A 20,500-nucleotide genomic window follows, 5' to 3' on the forward strand; every position below is an offset into this window, starting at 1 on the left:
AAAACTGTTTGACCCCCATAATGACTTTGAATAACAGATTGATCTCATAAGTCTACTAATGGAAGGAACTAATGACCCACAAAATCATAATCATTTTGTTTGGCTTTGGAATACAATATTTTATAGTTAATTTGCTTTAATAATTATACTTTAATCTGTCTAAAATAATTTTATTGCATATCAAGTACTCTGTAGTATAAATAGCAGTGGAGACTTCTGAAGCAAATTCTGACCTTATAAGCTTTAAAGGAATTGAGGGTTAATTGCATTTTTAAATATCTATATGTAATGTACCATAGACAGATTAATATTTTACTAGGTAAAAATTGTACTGTGAAGACTAAACTGTACTTTATAATCGTATTTCTTGGTTTGGGGGAGGGTAGTGAATCATCAGTTTTGTGATCCTAAAATAGTTTACTCATAAATTTAGTAACATTCTCTTTCACTTTATTAACCACATAGAAATAAACTACAGCTGGGAGCTAGTGGCATACGCCTGTAATCCCAGTCACTCAGGAGGCTGAGGCAGGAGGATTGTGAGTTTAAAGGCAGCCTCAGCAATTTAGCAAGGCGCTAAGCAACTCAGTGAGACCCTATTTCTAAATAAAATACAAAAAGTATTTTATTTACAAAAAGTACTGGGGATGTTACTCAGTGGTTAAACATCCCTTGGTTCAATTCCCAATGCCAAAAAAGAAATCAGCTACAAATACTCAGTCTTTAGAAATTAAAACAGTACTCTAACTCTTCTGAGTAGTGAATAGTCTTCAAAATTGTCTTTATTGCATGAGAAGTCTGATACTACTACTATGTAGGCTTATCATGCAGTTGATATAATGGAGCATTCTTTATAATGCTTCTATTTTTTTTCTCCTATATTTTATTTCTCTTCAGAGACTTAAGTAGAGGCTACTGCTTCTATACTTTTTTATTAGCGGTAGGAGAAGCTTTGTTAAAATGAAAGCTTTCCAGTTTCTGATCAGAATAAGAAGATTATAATCCACTCAGGGGACTGGATTACAGCTGTTTAAGAACCATTGAATAACTGTTTTGATTATATTTTTTATACCAAAACATTCTCTACCACTTTGCTTTCTCCTCCTAGTTTTATGTCCTCTAAAAAGACTTGGTGTATATTACAAGTCATTGAAAAGCCCATCATAAATACAGTGTTTATAAATGTAGAGTAAAAGTCAACTATGATCTTGTTTACTAGTGTATGTCCCTGGCTCTTATCTTTTATTAACTTGACACACAGATCTCCACTGCACTATGCTGCTGCCAACTGCAATTACCAGTGCCTGTTTGCTCTTGTGGGATCAGGAGCAAGTGTGAATGACCTTGATGAAAGAGGCTGCACACCCCTACATTATGCAGCTACATCAGACACAGATGGCAAGTAAGTATTATGGGGTAAGAGTGAAAGATGATTATTTCTGTAAACTGGCTTCTTCCATGTGGAAGACTGTTTTTATTGCATATTTGTATTTCCTTTTTATATTGTTTTTGTTGTTGATTACCTTTCCTTGAGTCTTTAGTTTAAGAAATAAGTTTGGTTTTATTATTATTCCTACATCATAGTTATTACTAACCTACTCAGCTCAGTAACCTGCCTTATTGACTAATGTGGTAAAAAAAATAAAGGTCCCTTCTTTTCCTCCTCAATAGTTATAGTAAAACAATAATTTTAATATCACTTTCATACTTTTTAGTTTATAGTAAATAGTCATAGTAAAACAATAGTTTTAATATCACTTTCATACTTTTCCCATTTGAAAGGTTAAATTAGATGACAGAGTAAGTAAATGCTGGCCAAGAATGAATGAGAACAAAAGAATGAGTGATACATAAACTTCTATAAGCAATACTCAATTATCAGACCATTTTATATTACCTTAGTATAGTTTTTTTCTTCTTGGAAGAAGTAAACTCATTGAAAACAGAAAAAAGCTCTTCAGTGTCTTTGGTATTCCCCATGCTATCTAAAGTCAGTGAAGAGTAAAAATAATGCTAGGAAAACTAATGACTCCTTTGGAAATATGTTTATAAACATTCTTCCTGGAAGTTGCATTTAGCATAGAATTATTTCTTTGGCTTTTAACATTTACTTTCTGTCCTCAAAAAACATAATTTGGGCCTGGGGTTGTGGCTCAGCGATAGAGAAGATAGACTGTAAATTAGAAAATACTTTGGTTTATTAATTTTGTAATTTCAGGGTTTGAATTATGTGCCTAGCACATGTAGGCACTGGATTCTATTCTCAGCACCACATAAAAATAAGTAAGATAAAGGTATTGTGTCCAACTACAATTAAAAAAATAATAATTTTAAAAAGGCGTAATTTGGTGATATAATTCATAAATGTTTATTTTTGTATTTTGTTTTTAGTTGGTTGGTTGGTTGGTTGGTTGAAGGTACTAGGGATTAAACCCAGGACCTCATGCATGCTAGGCAAATACTTTATCAACTGAGCTATAGTCAACCCTGACAAATGTTAATTTCATATATAAATTCTGTAACTAATTTCATAACATTTCTGTAGTTAACTTTTTGTTGTTGTTGGGTCTGTGGCTAAAATTCTAATCTTCACCACATTAGTAAAATGTACTTCTTATTTTCAGGAATATGTCATTTTAGATTATTAGATATATATGCAGAAAAGTTGGACAGAGATAGACTTTGGGAGGAGTATTTGAAGTATATTTTTTGATAATACCTATTTAAAGAAAATCTGTGATAAAGACTAAATTAGAAAATACTTTTGGTTTATTAATTTTGTAATTTCAGGGTTTGAATTATAGCTATTTCTTGCTTTGTTTGTTTTTAGTACCAGGGATTGAACCCCAGGGATGCTTAACCACTGACCCACATCCCCAGTCCTCTTATTTTTTATTTTGAGACAATCTTGCTAAATTGCTTAGAACCTCAGCCTCTGGAAGTCACTGGGAATATAAGCGTGTACCACCATGCCTGTCTAGATGTTCTGAAAATAGCTTGTATCTATAGTGATTTTATCACCATCTATAGTTTTTTACCATTCCCGCAGACTGACTATTAGATATAACTCAGCATAATCTAATTTCTACTGAAGGACCCCCAACAGATTGTGCTTTTGTTCCTCTTGCCCTTAGACAATTGCATTAAATGTGAATTCTCTCCCAACCCCAAGGGACTCAGAGAGATAATGAGGTGTTTTGTTACGCATCAGTAACAGAATAGGGTTTGATATCGAGTCCTACATTATAAAATGACTGTGGCAGCAGCTGGAAGTTGGCCCTGGGGGAACTTGGTGGATCTTGAGGACCTAGCAATTCAAAGTCTAGCTATTAAAATCTTTGGCAGTTGTGGAAGGGTCTTCTAACTGCAGTTTCAGAGGCCTCAGTTCATAGATGGCTGACTGTTGCTCTGGGCCTGAGGTGAGGCGGAACTTTGTGGCAGAAGGGTATGGCAGAGGAAAGCTGCCCAGGACATGATAACAAGGAAGCACAGAGAGCAAACCTGAATTCTTATGGCAGAAGAATAGCATACTTCAATGCATAGTATTGGGAATTTGTGGTTTAGATTATGAACTTTCAGAATCAGAAAGACCCAAATCTTGTGATATCCGTATTGAACCTGTTTGAGCCCAAGCCAGGTAATTAATTACTAAGCAAAGGTTTCTTTCTCTACAAAATTAAAATGGAACTCACTTAAGAGCTGTAAATGAATCTAAATGAAATAGTATGTATAAAAGAAATTTGGAGCATCTGATTAATGTCAGAATTCCAGAGGTCCTGTCTAAAGTCATCATGTATTGATTCATTGATGTATTCATTAGGAATCTTTGTGAAAGTATAAACTCAGGTTTTTATCTTTTTTTTTCTTCCCCCCATCCTTGTTTTTTGGGGGAGAAGGTACCAGGGATTGAACTCAGAGGCACTCAATCAGTGGACCACATCCCTAACCCTATTTTGTATTTTTATTTTAGAGACAGGGTCACACTGAGTTGCTTAGTGCCTCATTTTTGCTGAGTCTGGATTTGAACTCTTGATCCTCCTGCCTCAACTTTCCAAGCCTCTAGGATTACAGGCATATGCCACAACGTCTTATTTTTTAATAATACCCTGTGAGCATCCCACTTCTTGCCTTTAAGTCACACCAGGCAAAGTTGTTTATATGTTCTTTTGGTAGTGTTGTTGTTGTTTGTATCAGGGATTGAACCCAGGATTGCTTAATCAGTGAGCCACATCTCCAGCCCTTTTTTAAATATATATATTTTATTTTGAGACAGATCCTCACTAAATTACTTAGGGTCTCACCCTTCTGAACTGCTTGGATTACAGGCATTCTTCACCACACCAGGCTCTTTGGAATTTTTGATGCTCTGACATTGATATTTTACTATTTAGATGGGACGTATAGTAATTACACTTCTCTTATGCCTTATGTTCCTCTGTCCTCACTTTCAATAAGTATTGGAAACTATATGAAATCATTTCTGATCCATTCTAATTATTCTGTTAGTTGCCCTCCTTATCCTGATACTTGTGTTCTTTGTAGAAAATTGTGTTAGCAAATCCTCTGAAGTGCCTTATTTCCACTTCATATTAGAATCCAACAAAAAAAAATTGACTCCTCTTAGAAACATAGTAAGCACATTAAATATTCAGCCGGGTACGGTGGCATATGCTATAATCCCAGTAGCTAGGGAGGCTTACAGGAGGATTGCTAATTCAAAGCCAGCCTCAACAACAGCAAAGCACTAAGTGAGACCTTGTCCCTAAATAAAATACTAAATAGGGCTGGGGATGTGGCTCAGTGGTCAAGTGCTTCCAAGTTCAATCCCTGGTACCCACCCACCCCGTACCCCAAAAAATGCAATTCTCTTTGCCAGTTGAAGAGAAGTAAAACTGTGCTTGAAAAAGAATGGTAAGGGTTCCCTCATACTTATGTGTAATGTGTATTAGACAAGGCAAAGGTTGAGATGGTTTTTCTTGATTATACCATACATGAGGAATGAATCTTCCTTGTGCCAACTCTGAGATAACCATCATTAACACTTCTATTTATATTTATGTTGTAGATTATTTCATGTTTTCATGTTATCAGTGTTAAAGGCCTTGCTTGTGCTTTGCTTTTTCTTTTTTTTGTATGATGATTAATCCCAGGGTACTTAACCACTGAGCCATATCCCCAGTCCTTTACCTTTCTAGCTTCTGTTATCCAACTCTATGGCCCCTTCCATATTTTTAGATATTTGTTATAGTACTTCTCAGTACCAGTTTTCTTAGTCCATTCAGGTGTTGTAACAGAATATCATAAATTGTGGGTGGCTTATATACAACAGAAATTTATTCTCACAGTTCTGGAGCCTGGGAAATCTAAGATCATGGTGCTGGTAGATTCAGTGTCTAACTAGGGCCTACTTTCTCACTGACCACCATATTGCTTTAACCTCCCATGAGGGAAGGCAGTGAAAGAACTCTTTCAGGCCCTCAGATGTTTAATAAGATCACTAATATCATTAATGAGGGCACCATCATCACCTCCTAAAGGCCCCATCCCCCATCTCTTAATATTTTGGGGTATAATTTAGTTAGCTTTTGCATCCCTGTGTCCAAAATGCGCCACAAGGAGAAAAAGTTCATTTGGGGCTCACAATTTCAGAGGGCTCAGTCCATAGATGCCCAACTGTTTTACTCTGGGCCCAAGGCAAGGCAGCACTTGTCCGGGGAGGACCTAGCAAAGGAATGCTGCTCAGCTCTTGGCAGGGTCAGGAAGGAGAAGGGAAGGAGTCACAGGGAAGATGCGCCTTTGGAGGGCATGACCCACTTCCTCCAGTCACACTCCACCTGCTAACAGTTACTACTAGTCAATCCGAACAAACTAGGATGGACTGACTAGGTTACAGCTCTTGTGATCTAATAATTTCAACTGAATATTCCTGCATTAACAGGAGCTTTTGGGAGACATATACCCAAATCATGACAGGTTGAGATTTCAGTATATGAATTGGGGGGTGGTGAATATAAACATTCCGACCACAGCCAGTCTTATGAAATGGAATCACATTTGGAGGTCTAACACCATTGTTTGTCTATTTTTAAACTTTATTTAAATGGAATCACGCAATTGTTCTTGTGTAGAGATTTTATAATTCTTAGATTTATTCCTAAATATGTGAAATTTTATTGCCAAAACCTTTAATTTCTTTTTTATAATATTATATAGAAAATATACTTTTGATTTTTATGTGATTTCTATTAACAAAGCTTGTTGTACTCATTTTGTATATGTTTGTAAGAAAGCACTGTGTTTGATACAGGCTCTGCTGCCTACTGTGTGGACCATTGAATAGTTTACTTAACCTCTATGCCTACTTTGTAAAATGGAGATAATAACCTGATCACACTCATAAGCCATGTGAGATTTAAATGGGTTTAATATATTAGCTGGGATGTTATAATTTTATTTATAACATCCCAGCTAATATATAAAGGATAACTTTATTTTAAATTAACTGTTTAGTTGTTTTTGTAAGTACAGCCACTATTACACACCATTATAGGAAGGAAGTCCTCTGGGAGTAACAATGCCATGTCCCTTTATCTGGGTGGACTTTGACCAGCCGTGGGACACAAAGTTTTAAATCAGTTCAAATTTGAACAAACTTGAAATTGTGGGGGTTCATGAGTTGTCAGGGGGAAAGTAGGAGAAGTTTAATCTGAAATGCATTCTTATTTATTTTATGTGCTTAATTGGGATAAAAATACTCAATTTGTTTAACATATTAAATAAGAAAAACAAAACTATAACAGCAAGAATAGTTGTTTTTTTTTAAGCCATAATATTCTTTCAGATTTTGCATACTTATTTTCATTTCAGGGGAAAGAAAGAATGTAGAGAATCATCATATCTTAATTATGTTGGCTTTATAAGAGTATGTGTTAATTTACAATCTGAAAAAAAAGAACAGTCACTCACCTCCCACACTCATTTTCATGTTAAAATTTAAGTCCAGATTTTTAGTATCAAGTAACTTTTTAATTCAGTATTTTACAAACCACTCAGTTTAGCTTTATCTTTTACTGATTAGCCACTGCACTGAAGTTTTATAGGAGCATATAAAGAAAAAAATGGGTGAAGATTATAAGACCAGAGGTCTGTCTATTCCTTGCTTTACTTTATTCTAGCAAAAATTTGGGACAAGTCATTTAACTTTCCTAAGTGTCAGTAATTTTTTTCACGTGTTAAAGATAATGCTTACCCAGCATATCTAATAAAATAGTGATGAAATACATGTTGCTTGGTGAAATCTAAAGGCATTATCAGTACAAAGAGTTTTATTAATATTAATTAACTTAGTTCTTGTTTTGTAGCATAAGGTTTACCATCTGTGATAATGTGAATGCTAAAAATTAAAGAAATGTGATTCATTAAGAACTACTGCATGTGTAACAATTATTTCAAACCATTTAGTGATGTAAATTTTAAAAAGTGTAAATAATGCATTGGAACATAGTCTCCTACCTCTTTGTGTTTTGGGGGTCTTTTGGGAGGGGGGATTTGTTTTGAATATTGGGAATTGAACCCAAGGCAGCTGAGCTACATCCCCAACTTACTTTATTTTTTATTTTGAGACAGGGTTTAAGTTGCTGAGGCTGACCTTGAACTTGCCATCCTCCTGCCTCAGCCTCCCAGGTCTCTTGAATTACAGGGTTGTGCCACTGTGCCTGGCTGTTAGAAAGTAAACAAGAACTTGTTTTGCTTTCCTTACATAAATCTTATTCAGTACTCATATATCAGTGAGTTATCTTAAAATAGTTTGTTCTACTGATAGACTGTGCCTTATACTCTGGTCTCACTAAGGGAGAACTATTTCCTCACATCTGGAAAACATAATTAAAGAGATATGGACAGAGATATAGATCTTATATCTTATTTATTTTGTTTTTTAATGCCTTCTGGTAAAATGTTTGTGCCTGGGATGTAATGAAACTAACCTACAGAATGGCAAGCCTTTTCTACATTTCAGTGAGCGAACTGGGCACATAGGAATTCCTGTCTACAAACAAACAACTTACACGTGGCCTGAAACATTTGCTGTTCTTGAAACTCCCTCAGGGCTATTTTATAAAACTGAAAAATAACAGTCTTGTTACTTTAGAGCCAGATTTGGGCTGTTTTTTTGGTTTTGTTTTTTTAATCATAATGGTACCTATAATAACAGTCTTCCTTATTCATCATCCTTGATTCCTAACAAGTTTAGCTGTACATAAATATCAAAATTCCACTTTAATGGATGAACATGAGGGTTTTATATCGAATCAAAATTCCAAAAATAAGTCTAAAGAGTTTTACGTAATTCATTAAAGAAATAAGGGTTCGCATCGAAAGGATGACCCTTATGTGTAAATGTGTGTGAGTGTGTGTGCGTATGTCACACATATATTATAGTTTATATAATTATACAATCAAATGTATGATAGAGTTTCTGAATTATCAGTTACATTGCTTTAGAGCTGCTTTTTTTCCATTTTTAAAATATTTTAGTTGTATTTGGACACAATACCTTTATTTTTATTCATTTATTTTTATGTGGTGCTGAGGATCGAACCTAGCACTTCATACATGCTAGGCGAGTGCTCTACCCTTGAGCCACAACTCCATTCCCTCCCATGTTTTATTATTAGTACATTAATTTTTGGTCTAATTCCTAGGTCCTTGGTCCATTTTGAGTTGACTTTTGTTCAGGGTGAGAGATCAGGATTTAGTCTCATTCTTTCCTGTACCATTTTTTAAAAAAAAGTTATCTTTTTACCAGTGTATGTTTTTGGCACCTTTATCAAGGATCAGATGATTGCCAGGACCATGAAGTTTTTTTTTTTTTTTTTTTACTACAGCATTATAGTATAATTTGAATTTGAAGTCAGTTATTGTGCCTCGCCTCTAGCATTGCTTTTTTGGCTTAGAATTGTTTTGGTTTTCTGCATCTTTTCCAAATGAAAATAGAACTGTTTTTTCTAGTTTTATAAAGGATATCATTGGTATTTTGATGGGGAGTGCATTGAATCTTTATATTGTTTTTGGTAGTATGGCCATTTTAACAATATTAATTCTGCCTATCCATGAAAAGGGGGGGGTCTTTTCATTTTATGTCTTCTTCATTTTCTTTCTTAACTGTTTTCTATAGAGATATTTTACTTCCTTGGTTAGTTTTATTCCTAGAAGTGTTTTGTTTGCTTTGTTTTGTTTTGTTAAGGCTATTGTGATTGGGAATTTTTTTCTTCTCAATAAATTGATTATTGGTGTATAAGAAAGCTATTGATTTTTTTATACATTGATTTTGTAACCTGCTACTTTGCTGAATTTATTAACTCAGTCTTCTAGTGAGGATTTTTGGGTCATCTATTATCATACCATCTATAAACAGTGAATTTTATTTCTTTTTTATTTTTACCTTTTTTATTTTCTTCTTTTTCCTAATTGCTCTGACTAGAATTTTTAGTATTATGTTAAATGGGAGTGATGAGAGTGGACATTGTCATCTCATTCTAGATTTTAAAGGAAATGCTTCCTGTTTTTCCCCGTTCCCCTGATGTTGGTTTTAGATTTTTTGTATATATCCTTTATGATGTTGAAGCAGGTTCTTAGTTTCTTCAGTGTTTTATCATGAATGGGTACTGACTTTTATTGAAGGCTTTCTCTGCATCTATTGAGAAGAGTATGATTTTTGTTTTTAATTCTGTTTATGTAGCAAATTACATTTATTGATTTGCATATGTTAAATTATCCTTTCATCCCTGGGATAAAACCAACTTGGCCGTTATGTGCAGTTTTCTTAATATGTTGCCAAATACAATTTGGTAATATTTAGTAAGAATTTTTGCGTCTAGGATAATAGACTGTAGTTCTCTTTCCCTGAAGTGTCTTTAACTGGTTTTGCTATGAGTGTGATACTGGCTTCATAGAGTCAATTTTTAATTTCATGGAATAACTTGAGGAGCATTGGCATTAATTCTTCTTTAAAGCTCTAGTAGAATTCAGCTAAAAATCTATCTGGTCTTGGGCTTTTCTTTGTTGGAAGGCCTTTTATTACTTCATCTTCTCATGCTAGTTATTGATCTGTTTAGATTTGCTATGTCCTTGATTCAGTTTTGGCAAGTCGTGAGTCTAGAATATATTCATTTCTTCTGGGTTTTCCAGCTCATTGGAGTATAGTTTTTTTTTTCTTTTGTTTTATTGGCTGTTCAAAACATTACAAAGCTCTTGACATCATATTTCATACATTAGATTCACTTGGGTTATGAACTCCCATTTTTACCCCAAATACAGATTGCAGAATCACATCGGTTACACATCCACATTTTTACATAATGCCATATTAGTGACTGTTGTATTCTGCTACCGTTCCTATCCTCTACTATCCTCCCTCCCCTCCCATCTTTTCTCTCTGCCCCATCTACTGTAATTCATTTCTCTCCTTGTTTATTTTCCCATTCCCCTCACAACCTCTTAATATGTAATTTTGTATAACAATGAGGGTCTCCCTCCATTTCCGTGCAATTTCCCTTTTCTCTCCCTTTCCCTCCCACCTCATGTCTCTGTTTAATGTTAATCTTTTCTTCCTGCTCTTCCTCCCTGCTCTATTCTTAGTTGCTCTCATTATATCAAAGAAGACATTTGGTATTTGTTTTTTAGGGATTGGCTAGGTTCACTAAGCCTAATCTGCTCTAGTGCCATCCATTTCCCTGCAAATTCCATGATTTTGTCATTTTTTAATGTTGCGTAATACTCCATGGTGTATAAATGCCACATTTTTTTTATCCATTCATCTATTGAAGGGCATCTGGGTTGGTTCCACAGTCTAGCAATTGTGAATTGTGCTGCAATGAACATCGATGTGGCAGTATTCCTGTAGTATGCTCTTTTAAGGTCTTCAGTAAATAGTCCGAGAAGGGCAATAGCTGGGTCAAATGGTGGTTCCATTCCCAGCTTTCCCAGGAATCTCCATACTGCTTTCCAAATTGGCCACACCAGTTTGCAGTCCCACCAGCAATGTACAAGAATACCCTTTTCCCCACATCCTCGCCAGCACTTGTTGTTGTTTGACTTCATAATGGCTTCCAATCTTACTGGAGTGAGATGGTATCTTAGGGTGTTTTTTGTTTTGTTTTTTTTTTTTTTTTTGCATTTCTCTGACTGCTAGAGATGGTGAGCATTTTTTCATGTACTTGTTGATTGATTGTATGTCCTCCTCTGAGAAGTGTCTGTTCAGGTCCTTGGCCCATTTGTTGATTGGGTTATTTGTTATCTTATTGTCTAATTTTTTGAGTTCTTTGTATACTCTGGATATTAGGGCTCTATCTGAAGTGTGAGGAGTAAAAATTTGTCCCCATGATGTAGGCTCCCTATTTACCTCTCTTATTGTTTCTCTTGCTGAGAAAAAACTTTTCAGTTTAAGTAAGTCCCATTTGTTGATTCTTGTTATTAACTCTTGTGCTATGGGTGTCCTATTAAGGAATTTGGAGCCCGACCCCACAATATGTAGATCAGAGCCAACTTTTTCTTCTATCAGACGCAGAGTCTCTGATTTGATATCTAGCTCCTTGATCCACTTTGAGTTAACTTTTGTGCATGGAGAGAGGAGGGGATTCAGTTTCATTTTGTTGCATATGGATTTCCAGTTTTCCCAACACCATTTGTTGAAGATGCTATCCTTCCTCCATTGCATGCTTTTAGCTCCTTTATCAAATATAAGATAGTTGTAGCTTTGTGGATTAGTCTCTGTGTCCTCTATTGGTCCACCCGCCTGTTTTGGTACCAGTACCATGCTGTTTTTGTTACTATTGCTCTGTAATATAGTTTGAAATCTGGTATCGCTGTACTGCCTGATTCACACTTCCTGCATAGAATTGTTTTTGCTATTCTGGGTCTTTTATTTTTCCATATGAATTTCATGATTGCTTTATCTATTTCTACAAGAAATGCCTTTGGGAATTTGATTGGCATTGCATTAAACCTATAGAGAGCTTTTGGTAATATCGCCATTTTGATGATGTTAGTTTTGCCTATCCATGAACAGGGTATATTTTTCCATCTTCTAAGATCTTCTACTTCTCTCTTTAGGGTTCTGTAGTTTTCATTGCATAAATCTTTCACCTCTTTTGTTGATTCCCAAGTATTTTTTCGTTTTTGAGGATATTGTGAATGGAGTGTTTTTCCTCATTTCCGTTTCAGAAGTTTTGTCGGTGATATACAGAAATGCCTTTGATTTATGCATGTTGATTTTATATCCTGCCACTTTGCTGAATTCATTTATTAGTTCTAGTAGTTTTTTGTAGACCCTTTTGGGTCTTCTAGGTATAGAATCATGTCATCCACAAATAGTAATAATTTAAGTTCTTCTCTTCCTATTTTAATGCCTTTAATTTCTTTCGTCTGTCTAATTGCTCTAGCCAGTGTTTCGAGAACTATATTGAATAGAAGTGATGATAGAGGGCATCCCTGTCTTGTTCCAGATTTTAGAGGGAATGCCTTCAATTTTTCTCCATTCAGAATGATGCTAGCCTGAGGCTTAGCATAGATAGCTTTTACAATGTTGAGGAAAGTTCCTGTTATCCCTAGTTTTTCTAATGTTTTGAACATAAAGGGATGCTGTACTTTGTTGAATGCTTTTTCTCCGTCTATCGAGATGATCATATGGTTCTTATCTTTAAGTCTATTGATGTGGTGAATAACATTTATTGATTTCCGTATATTGAACCATCCTTGCATCCCAGGGATGAATCCTACTTGATCATGGTGCACAATTTTTTTGATGTGTTTTTGTATCCGATTCGCCAGAATTTTATTGAGGATTTTTGCATCTAGGTTCATCAGAGATATTCGTCTATAGTTTTCTTTCTTTGAGGTGTCTTTGTCTGGTTTCAGAATCAGGGTGATGTTGGCCTCATAGAATAATTTGGCGGAGCTCCCTCTTTTTCTATTTCCTGAAATAACTTGAAAAGTATTGGTATTAATTCTTCTTTAAAGGTTTTGTAAAACTCTGCTGTATACCCATTCGGTCCTGGGCTTTTCTTGGATGGTAGTCTTTTGATTGCTTCTTCTATTTCATCCATTGAAATTGGTCTGTTTAAATTGTGTGTATCCTCCTGACTCAGTCTAGGCAAATCATATGACTTTAGAAATTTATTGATGTCTTCACTGTCTTCTATTTTATTGAAATATAGGTTTTCAAAATAATTTCTAATTGTCTTCTGTATTTCTGTAGCATCTGTTGTGATATTGCCTTTTTTATCCCGTATGTTAGTAATTTGAGTTCTCTCTCTTCTTATCTTCGTTAGCATGGCTAAGGGTCTGTCGATCTTATTTATTTTTTCGAAGAACCAACTTTTAGTTTTGTTAATTTTTTCAATAGTTTCTTTTGTTTCAATTTTGTTGATTTCCGCTCTGATTTTAATTATTTCTTGCCTTCTGCTACATTTGCTGTAGTTTTGCTCTTCTTTTTCTAGGGCTTTGAGATGAAGTGTGAGCTCATTTATTTGTTGGTTTTTCCTTTTTTTTTTTTTTTTTTTTTGAGGAATGACCCTTTAGGCGATGAATTTCCCTCTTAAAACTGCTTTCATTGTGTCCCATAGATTCCTATATGTTGTGTCTGTATTTTCATTTATCTCTAAGAATTTTTTTATTTCCTCCTTTATGTCTTCTGTAACCCATTGATCATTCAGTAACATATTGTTCATTTTCCATGTGATGTAGGATTTTTCCTTCCTTCTTTTATCATTGATTCCCAGTTTCATTCCATTATGATCAGATAAAATGCATGGTATTATCTCCACCCCTTTATATTTACTGAGGGTTGCCCTATAGCATTATATATGGTCTATTTTTGAGAAGGATCCATGTGCTGCTGAGAAAAAAGTATATTCACTTGTTATATTCTGCCGCAGTCTGGCTGGGCACAAATCTCGAGCCACTGAAGCAGGAACAAACTTTATTTTTGAATTGCAAGAAAAAACCTCACACACACTCCTGGAGAATTCTCCCGAAAGCCACGAGGCTCCTGCAGGAACCCCCAGCCGGAAAAATCTCTCCGGGAAATCCCTCCTCCTGCACTTCCCCAACCAATGGGAACTCTCGGGGAATCCCCAGAAATCCCCATGAGAACTCCAAAATAGCACGAGAACTCAATAGTAGCAGCAGAGGCGGATATTAATGCCTCGCCTGTCAATCAATACTGTTGGCAAAATGTCCAGGGGCCATACAGACTGGCTGTGGCTCTCAGCAATATTCTATATATGTCAGTTAAGTCTAGGTTATCGATTGTGATATTGAGTTCTATAGTTTCTTTATTCAACTTTTGTTTGGAGAATCTGTCCAATGGTGAGAGAGGTGTGTTGAAGTCACCCATAATTATTGTGTTGTGGTCTGTTTGATTCTTGAACTTGAGGAGAATTTGTTTTATGAACATCGCAGCACCATTATTTGGTGCATAAATATTGATAATTGTAATGTCTTGTTGGTGAATGGTTCCTTTTAACAGTATATAATGTCCTTCCTTGTCCCTTTTGATTAACTTAGTCTTGAAGTCGATTTTATTTGATATGAGGATGGCCACCCCTGCTTGCTTACGAGGACCGTGTGCATGGTATATTTTTTCCCAACCTTTCACCTTCAGCCTGTGTATGCCTTTTCCAATCAGATGTGTCTCCTGGAGGCAACATATTGTTGGATTTGTTTTTTTAATCCATGTTATCAGCCTATGTCGCTTTATTGGAGATTTTAAACCATTAACTTTTAGAGTTACTATTGATATATGGTTTGTACTGCCAGCCATGTTTGATTATTTATCTTTTCTTTTTTTTTTTTTTAATTTAGTTTGTTTCTCCTTGATTAGCTTTCCCCCTGCCCTCTGTCATTACCGAGGCACTTCCCACTGATGGTTTTGGTTATTGTTTTTCATTTCTTCCTTGTGTAGTGTTTTGCTCAAGACGCTTTGCAATGCGGTTTTCTGGCTGCAAATTCTTTTAGCTTTTATTTATCATGAAAGATTTTTATTTTGTTGTCGTACCTGAAGCTTAATTTTGCTGGATACAGAATTCTTGGTTGGCATCCATTGTCTTTCAGTGTCTGAAATACATTGTTCCAGGATCTTCTCGCTTTCAGCATCTGTGATAAAAAATGCTTTGTTAACCTTATTGGTTTACCCCTGAATGTAATCTGCCTCCTTTCTTTTGTAGCTTTTAATATTTTCTCTTTATTCTGTATATTGGCTATCTTCATAACAATGTGTCTTGGCGTTGGTCTACTGTGATTTTGTGTGCTTGGTGTCCTGTATGCATCTACAATTTGTATATCTGTTTCCTTTTTTATTTCTGGAAAGTTTTCTGTAATTATTTCATTCAGCAGGTTACTCATTCCCTTGGTTTGAATCTCTGTACCTTCCTCTATCCCGATGACTCGTAAGTTTGGTTTTTTTATGTTATCCTATATCTCTTGGATGTTTTTCTCGTGATTTTTTACCAGCCTTTCTGAGTTGACTAGACTCTTTTCAAGATGGTGTATTTTGTCTTCATTATCTGACGTTCTGGCTTCTACTTGCTCCACTCTGTTAGTGATACTCTCAATTGAGTTTTTAATTTGGTTTATCTTTTCCTTCATTTCTAGAATTATTGTTTGATTTTTTTTTATAATCTCTATCTCCAGATAAAGATGCTTAACTTCTTCTTTTATCTGTTTATTTAATTCATTTTCAATGTGTTCTTTCACTGTTTGGATTTGCTGTCTTGTATCCTCTTTAAGGTTCCATTCCATCTGTCTAAGGTATTCCTTGAGTTCTTTATATGACCATTTTTCTGGTCTCTAGGTCCTTCTGAATATTTAGGCTATCTTTCATTGTTTGTACTGCTTTTCTTCCTTGCTTTTTTATGCTGCTCATGTTACTTCTTGTTCTGTTTGGCTGCTGAGTTACAGTTTACTCTTATAAATTTATTTGCTGCTTGGGAGGAAAGATATTAGAAGGGAAGAAGTCACTAAAGAGAATGAGAGTAGGCAGGTAGAATTCAAGGAAGGGGGAATAAGAAAATTGAAAAGAAATGAAAAGACAAAAGAAAAAAATAGAAAATAAAGAAAGAAAAGAAATTTTTAAAAATAATAATGATAATTAAAAAATGAAAATTAAAATTTAAAAAAATAATAATAATAAAATAAAAAAATTAAAAACATCTAAAAAAAGTTAAAGAACAACAACAGAAAAAATGAAAATGAAAGAAAAAAAAACCCAAATTTAAAAAACTAATAATAATAAATGCAGTCATAGAGTTTGATTAACTTCTCTTCCAGTAGGTGAAGCTGTGCCCACTGGGCCAAGCTTCTCCTCTCAGTAGGTGGGACCCAATCACTGTGCAGCAGCTCTTCCTCCCAGACGGGCAGGTCTCCAATCCTGAGTGTCTAGGGCCTTCTCTTGTGTTTCCTGGAGCCAGGCCCCGCTCACCTGTGATGCTCACCACAATACTGGGTACACGCCAGGACTGCTGCTCCTGGGAGCTCTGTTTTCATGAACGCCTGGGCACACTCTCCCTGTTTGCCTCCCTCAGACCCTAAGTTTATAGAGCTTGGGGCTGAGAACCCCCAGCGAATTTGCTTGCCCTCCAGTAGCCACGCCCCCAGTGCAAGGGACCTCAGTTGTCAGCACTGGTAGGAGTGGTAGCCGGGAGTTCCGCGCCGCAAGTCCCAGGACACTCCTGATTCCCTCGTGCTCACGGAAGAGCTGGGAGGGGGCCCTTAAGGTTTCCCCGCTGTGTGGAGAGGGATGGCTAGGGGATTATACACCTGTCGCCACTGGTTTCAATTAAGTTATCTCCTCCGCCCGTGATGTCAGTTCTCTGCCATGGTGGTATCCCATGCAAATGGTGACCCTTCGTTTTCTTTGCCGGGTGACCAATGCAACAGGTGGGTCCTGACTGTCTCTCCCAAGCCCCGTTTCAATCCTGTGGCCACTGCCTATGAAGGCTCCGTTGGCTTTTACCTCTGCAAGTTTAGAAGAGCCGACCAGTTATTTCAGCAGGATCATTAGTGCTGAGTCACGAGAAGCAGGCGAACCGGAGCTTGAATGCAGCCGATTCGGGCTCGGTGTGTGTTCTGAGAGGCCCAAACTGTTGGCCCCAGATCCACGTCAGCTCAGCATTGCCTAGTGATCCTGAACAAACAGCATTTAGATAGTTTACAACTCCCTATGCCCGCACAGCTGGAGAGGTCAGAGACTTGATCTCTCCGTGCCCCCCGCCATGTTGGAGTATAGTTTTTTAAATAGTCCCTAATGATCCTCTGGATTTCTGTGATGTCTGTGGTGATTTTTCCTTTTTCATCTCTAATGTTGTTAATTTGGGTCTTCTCTGTTTTGGGGTTAGTTTGGCTAAGGGTATATCTTTTCAAAGAACCAACTGTTTATTTCATTGATGCTTTGGGGTTTTTTTTATTATTTTCAAGTTCATTGATTTTGATTATTGCTTTCCTTATACGTTTTGGAATTGGTTTGGTCTTATTTTTAAAGGCCTTGTGATGCATTGGGTTGTTTACTTGAGATCTTTCTGATTTCCTTATATACTGGAGGAAATATGAACTTTATGCTGATAAATTGGACTGTTGAAATTTATAATTGCTTCAATGCAATGTTTTTAGTTCTGGGGATTGAACACAGGGGTGTCTTCCCACTGAGCTATATCCCAACCCTTTTTATTTTTTGAGACAGGGTCTCTGTGTTGCTTAGAGTCTTGCTGAATTGCTGAGGCTGGCCTCAAATTTGCAGTTTTCCTGCCTCAGCCTCCTGAGTCACTGGGGTTACAGGCATGCATCACAGCACCTGGCTCAACTCCATATTTGTCTCTCGCAGCTTTATTCCTTTGGTGTGGAAACTAGAAAACTCAAGTTAGCTTGTTTGCCAAACATACAAGGCACCTTCTTTATATCATTTCAGAACATGTAACAGATGTCTGATGAAAATGGACCATCATCACCCTTGGATCAATAACTGTTGTGGTTACCAAAATCATGCTTTGTTCATACTTTTTTTTCTTTGAGCACCACTGTGTTTTATTCATGCTGCTTTCATTTTTGTTATCACTGTGTACATTCAACTTATAATTGGCTGTCCTTTGAGTGGAAAACAGTAAAGATTGAAATGAGTGCAGCCCAGAGAGTTCCTCTTCCAGTTGTTCCCTTCGAATTAGTTGCATTTGCTGCCACCTTGTTTGCCTTGGGATTAACTTTAGAAACAACCATAGCTATTAGGATTGTGGTTTTTATCCAAGTGAAAAAAAAAAATTAGAAACAAAACATTTTGAATCATGGACTGAAGAAAAGGCTAAAGATCAAATTCAATATTACCAATTAGATGCAGTCTTTTGTTTTCCCCTATGATGTGGAAAGTAGTTGGAAGAACTTTAAAAAGGTATTTACATAGTCAAGGGTCCCAGAAAATGAATTGGAGTGGCCAATAAGAGAAGACTGTTGCCACTACAGTTTAATAATAGAACAGTGGAAACAAAAAGCATATGAGAGGGTCAGAAGTGTTTGCTATAAAGTCATAGAAGATTATAGTCATGCCTACTGTCCATTGAATAAATGAAACAAAATCATCATAATCTTTTACACTGAGAACCCTCAAATACAGCTACAAAAAAAGGGGAGTTCATTTATTTTAGCCACAGGGTTATAATGCTGCTTATGTGGAGACAGAATTCTGGGTGATTCCTTTGTAGATGTTCCAAGAATAAGAGGATGGTTCCCTAGAAACCATGTGGAAAAGTGTCCCTGTCATGCTGAAGCAGATCTAGCCCCAGAGGACAACAAGAAAAACAATATAGCCACTATTAAAATGAAATTATTCTTTACATTTACTTCAACTTGAAAATTGTACTTATTACTAAAAACTATGCAATGAGCCTACTCTGTTTAAGGTATTCTTTTCCTCAGAGGTTCCCTGGTGCCATGATTTAAATATTTTTATTACCATTTTGAAATGGAGAAGCCATTCTACATATGCCTTTGAATTCTTGCCTCTTTACCACTTTTTCTTTCTCCTTCCTCCTAAAAGGAAAAACATTTCACTCAAGTAAGCTAATTGTGTTTTATCTAGGTGTGTGTCATTGGTTGGTTGGTTTTAAATGTGCTACATATTCTGGACTTCACCTACAGATTGAATTCCCCTTTTACCAGAAGCATGTGATAATTTTGTTTGCCCCTCAGTTGATATTTCTTATGTAATATTATAGGTACTTAAAGAACTTCATTTGTCAAATTTATTATAAGCTCAATTTTTGTTACCTATCTTTCAATAATGTGGATTCTGTCAAATCAAAGATCAGTGGGTATTCTCTATTTTAAAAATTCTATCTTTTATAATGTTAGGCATTTTAATTATAATGTGATATGGAGAAGTTCATTTTTGATCTTGTCTCTTTGGGGTTCTGAATGTGTCATGCTTCTGGATGTCCATCCCATTCTCAAATTTTAGAAGTTTTACTATTATCTTTTCCCTGAAGAGGTGATCCATGCCATTAGTCTGTATCATACAGCCTCTTCAATAACAATAATTCTTAAATTTGGTCTCTTAATGTTGTCCCAGAGTTCTTGTACATTCAGATCTTGGTTACTTCTCTTCTTTAATACTGTTTTTGTGTTCATGGGCTGGCCACTATCTTTCTCTTATAGAGTCAGTTGCTGGTATATTATGAACTTCAGGAAATGTTGAGTTACCTGTTTCTTCATATTTCTTGTATTTCTATGTTGGGTTTTATGGTTTTATGCACCTGTTGGGGTGGATTTCTCTTTCACTCTTTTGTGTGGGCTTTTTTAGGGCTCAGCCTTCTCTTGCCACTATTTCCTAGAGAGATCTAGATTGAGAACTCTAGTAGATGAGGTATCCATAGCCTTTGTGTGTATTCTGTTTTTGCTGTAGGAGTAGACATCCATGAGTGGGAATTTCTACTTGGAAATGGCTTGGGGGTTTTGTCTGTTCTGGTCTTTGTATTAAAATTCTGAGTATGGTTAATTTGTGTGTGAAACAAATTGTGCTATCCTTTGGCTGGGTTTTATTCAGCAGCAGAATCTCTATTCAGTGAACTTTCAATGTCCTTGTAGATTTCCAGAAACTTAAGAAAACAATATATAGGATTAAAATAAATACCTGATGCCTACTATGACATATGCAACACTAATACCATAAAAAAAAAAAAGCAATAGAGGGTCAAAAATTGCCAACAGCAAAAACAAGAAATAGCTGTGAACTAGACCTGGCATTGAAACAAACTGCAGGTGTCAACCCTGTCATCCACAGTATTAATAACTGCAGCAACATAAATGGATGGGGCAGGAGTTTTATGAACCACGTAGTTCTAAAAGATGGTAAACATATAGATCATTTAAGAGAAAATAATGTAATAGGAAGGTTAAAAAATTTAGAATGTTCAGAAACAATGAAGAAAAGACAGCAAGTGAAACAAAAAATTCTAACCCT

The 20,500-nt window shown here is 36.0% G+C and overlaps 1 protein-coding gene and 1 pseudogene across 19 annotated transcripts in view; both read left to right on the top strand.

The window, feature by feature from the left end:
- Ankrd28 (ankyrin repeat domain 28) overlaps nt 1-20,500 on the top strand; it is a 179,703-nt gene that overhangs the window by 126,689 nt on the left and 32,514 nt on the right. For all 19 annotated transcript variants that reach the window (XR_013434431.1, XM_078038326.1, XM_078038325.1 and 16 more), the window contains one exon: nt 1,262-1,402. Coding sequence is in view for 18 of the 19 variants with exons in the window: in XM_078038326.1 (XP_077894452.1) it covers nt 1,262-1,402 (141 nt within the window). In the remaining variant the exon portion in view is untranslated. The remainder of the gene's footprint in view (nt 1-1,261; nt 1,403-20,500) is intronic.
- Nucleotides 5,605-19,304, top strand: LOC101959657 (palmitoyltransferase ZDHHC6 pseudogene; annotated as a pseudogene).

The sequence above is a fragment of the Ictidomys tridecemlineatus genome, chromosome 2 (assembly GCF_052094955.1).
Source record: "Ictidomys tridecemlineatus isolate mIctTri1 chromosome 2, mIctTri1.hap1, whole genome shotgun sequence".
NCBI classification, from domain to species: domain Eukaryota; kingdom Metazoa; phylum Chordata; class Mammalia; order Rodentia; family Sciuridae; genus Ictidomys; species Ictidomys tridecemlineatus.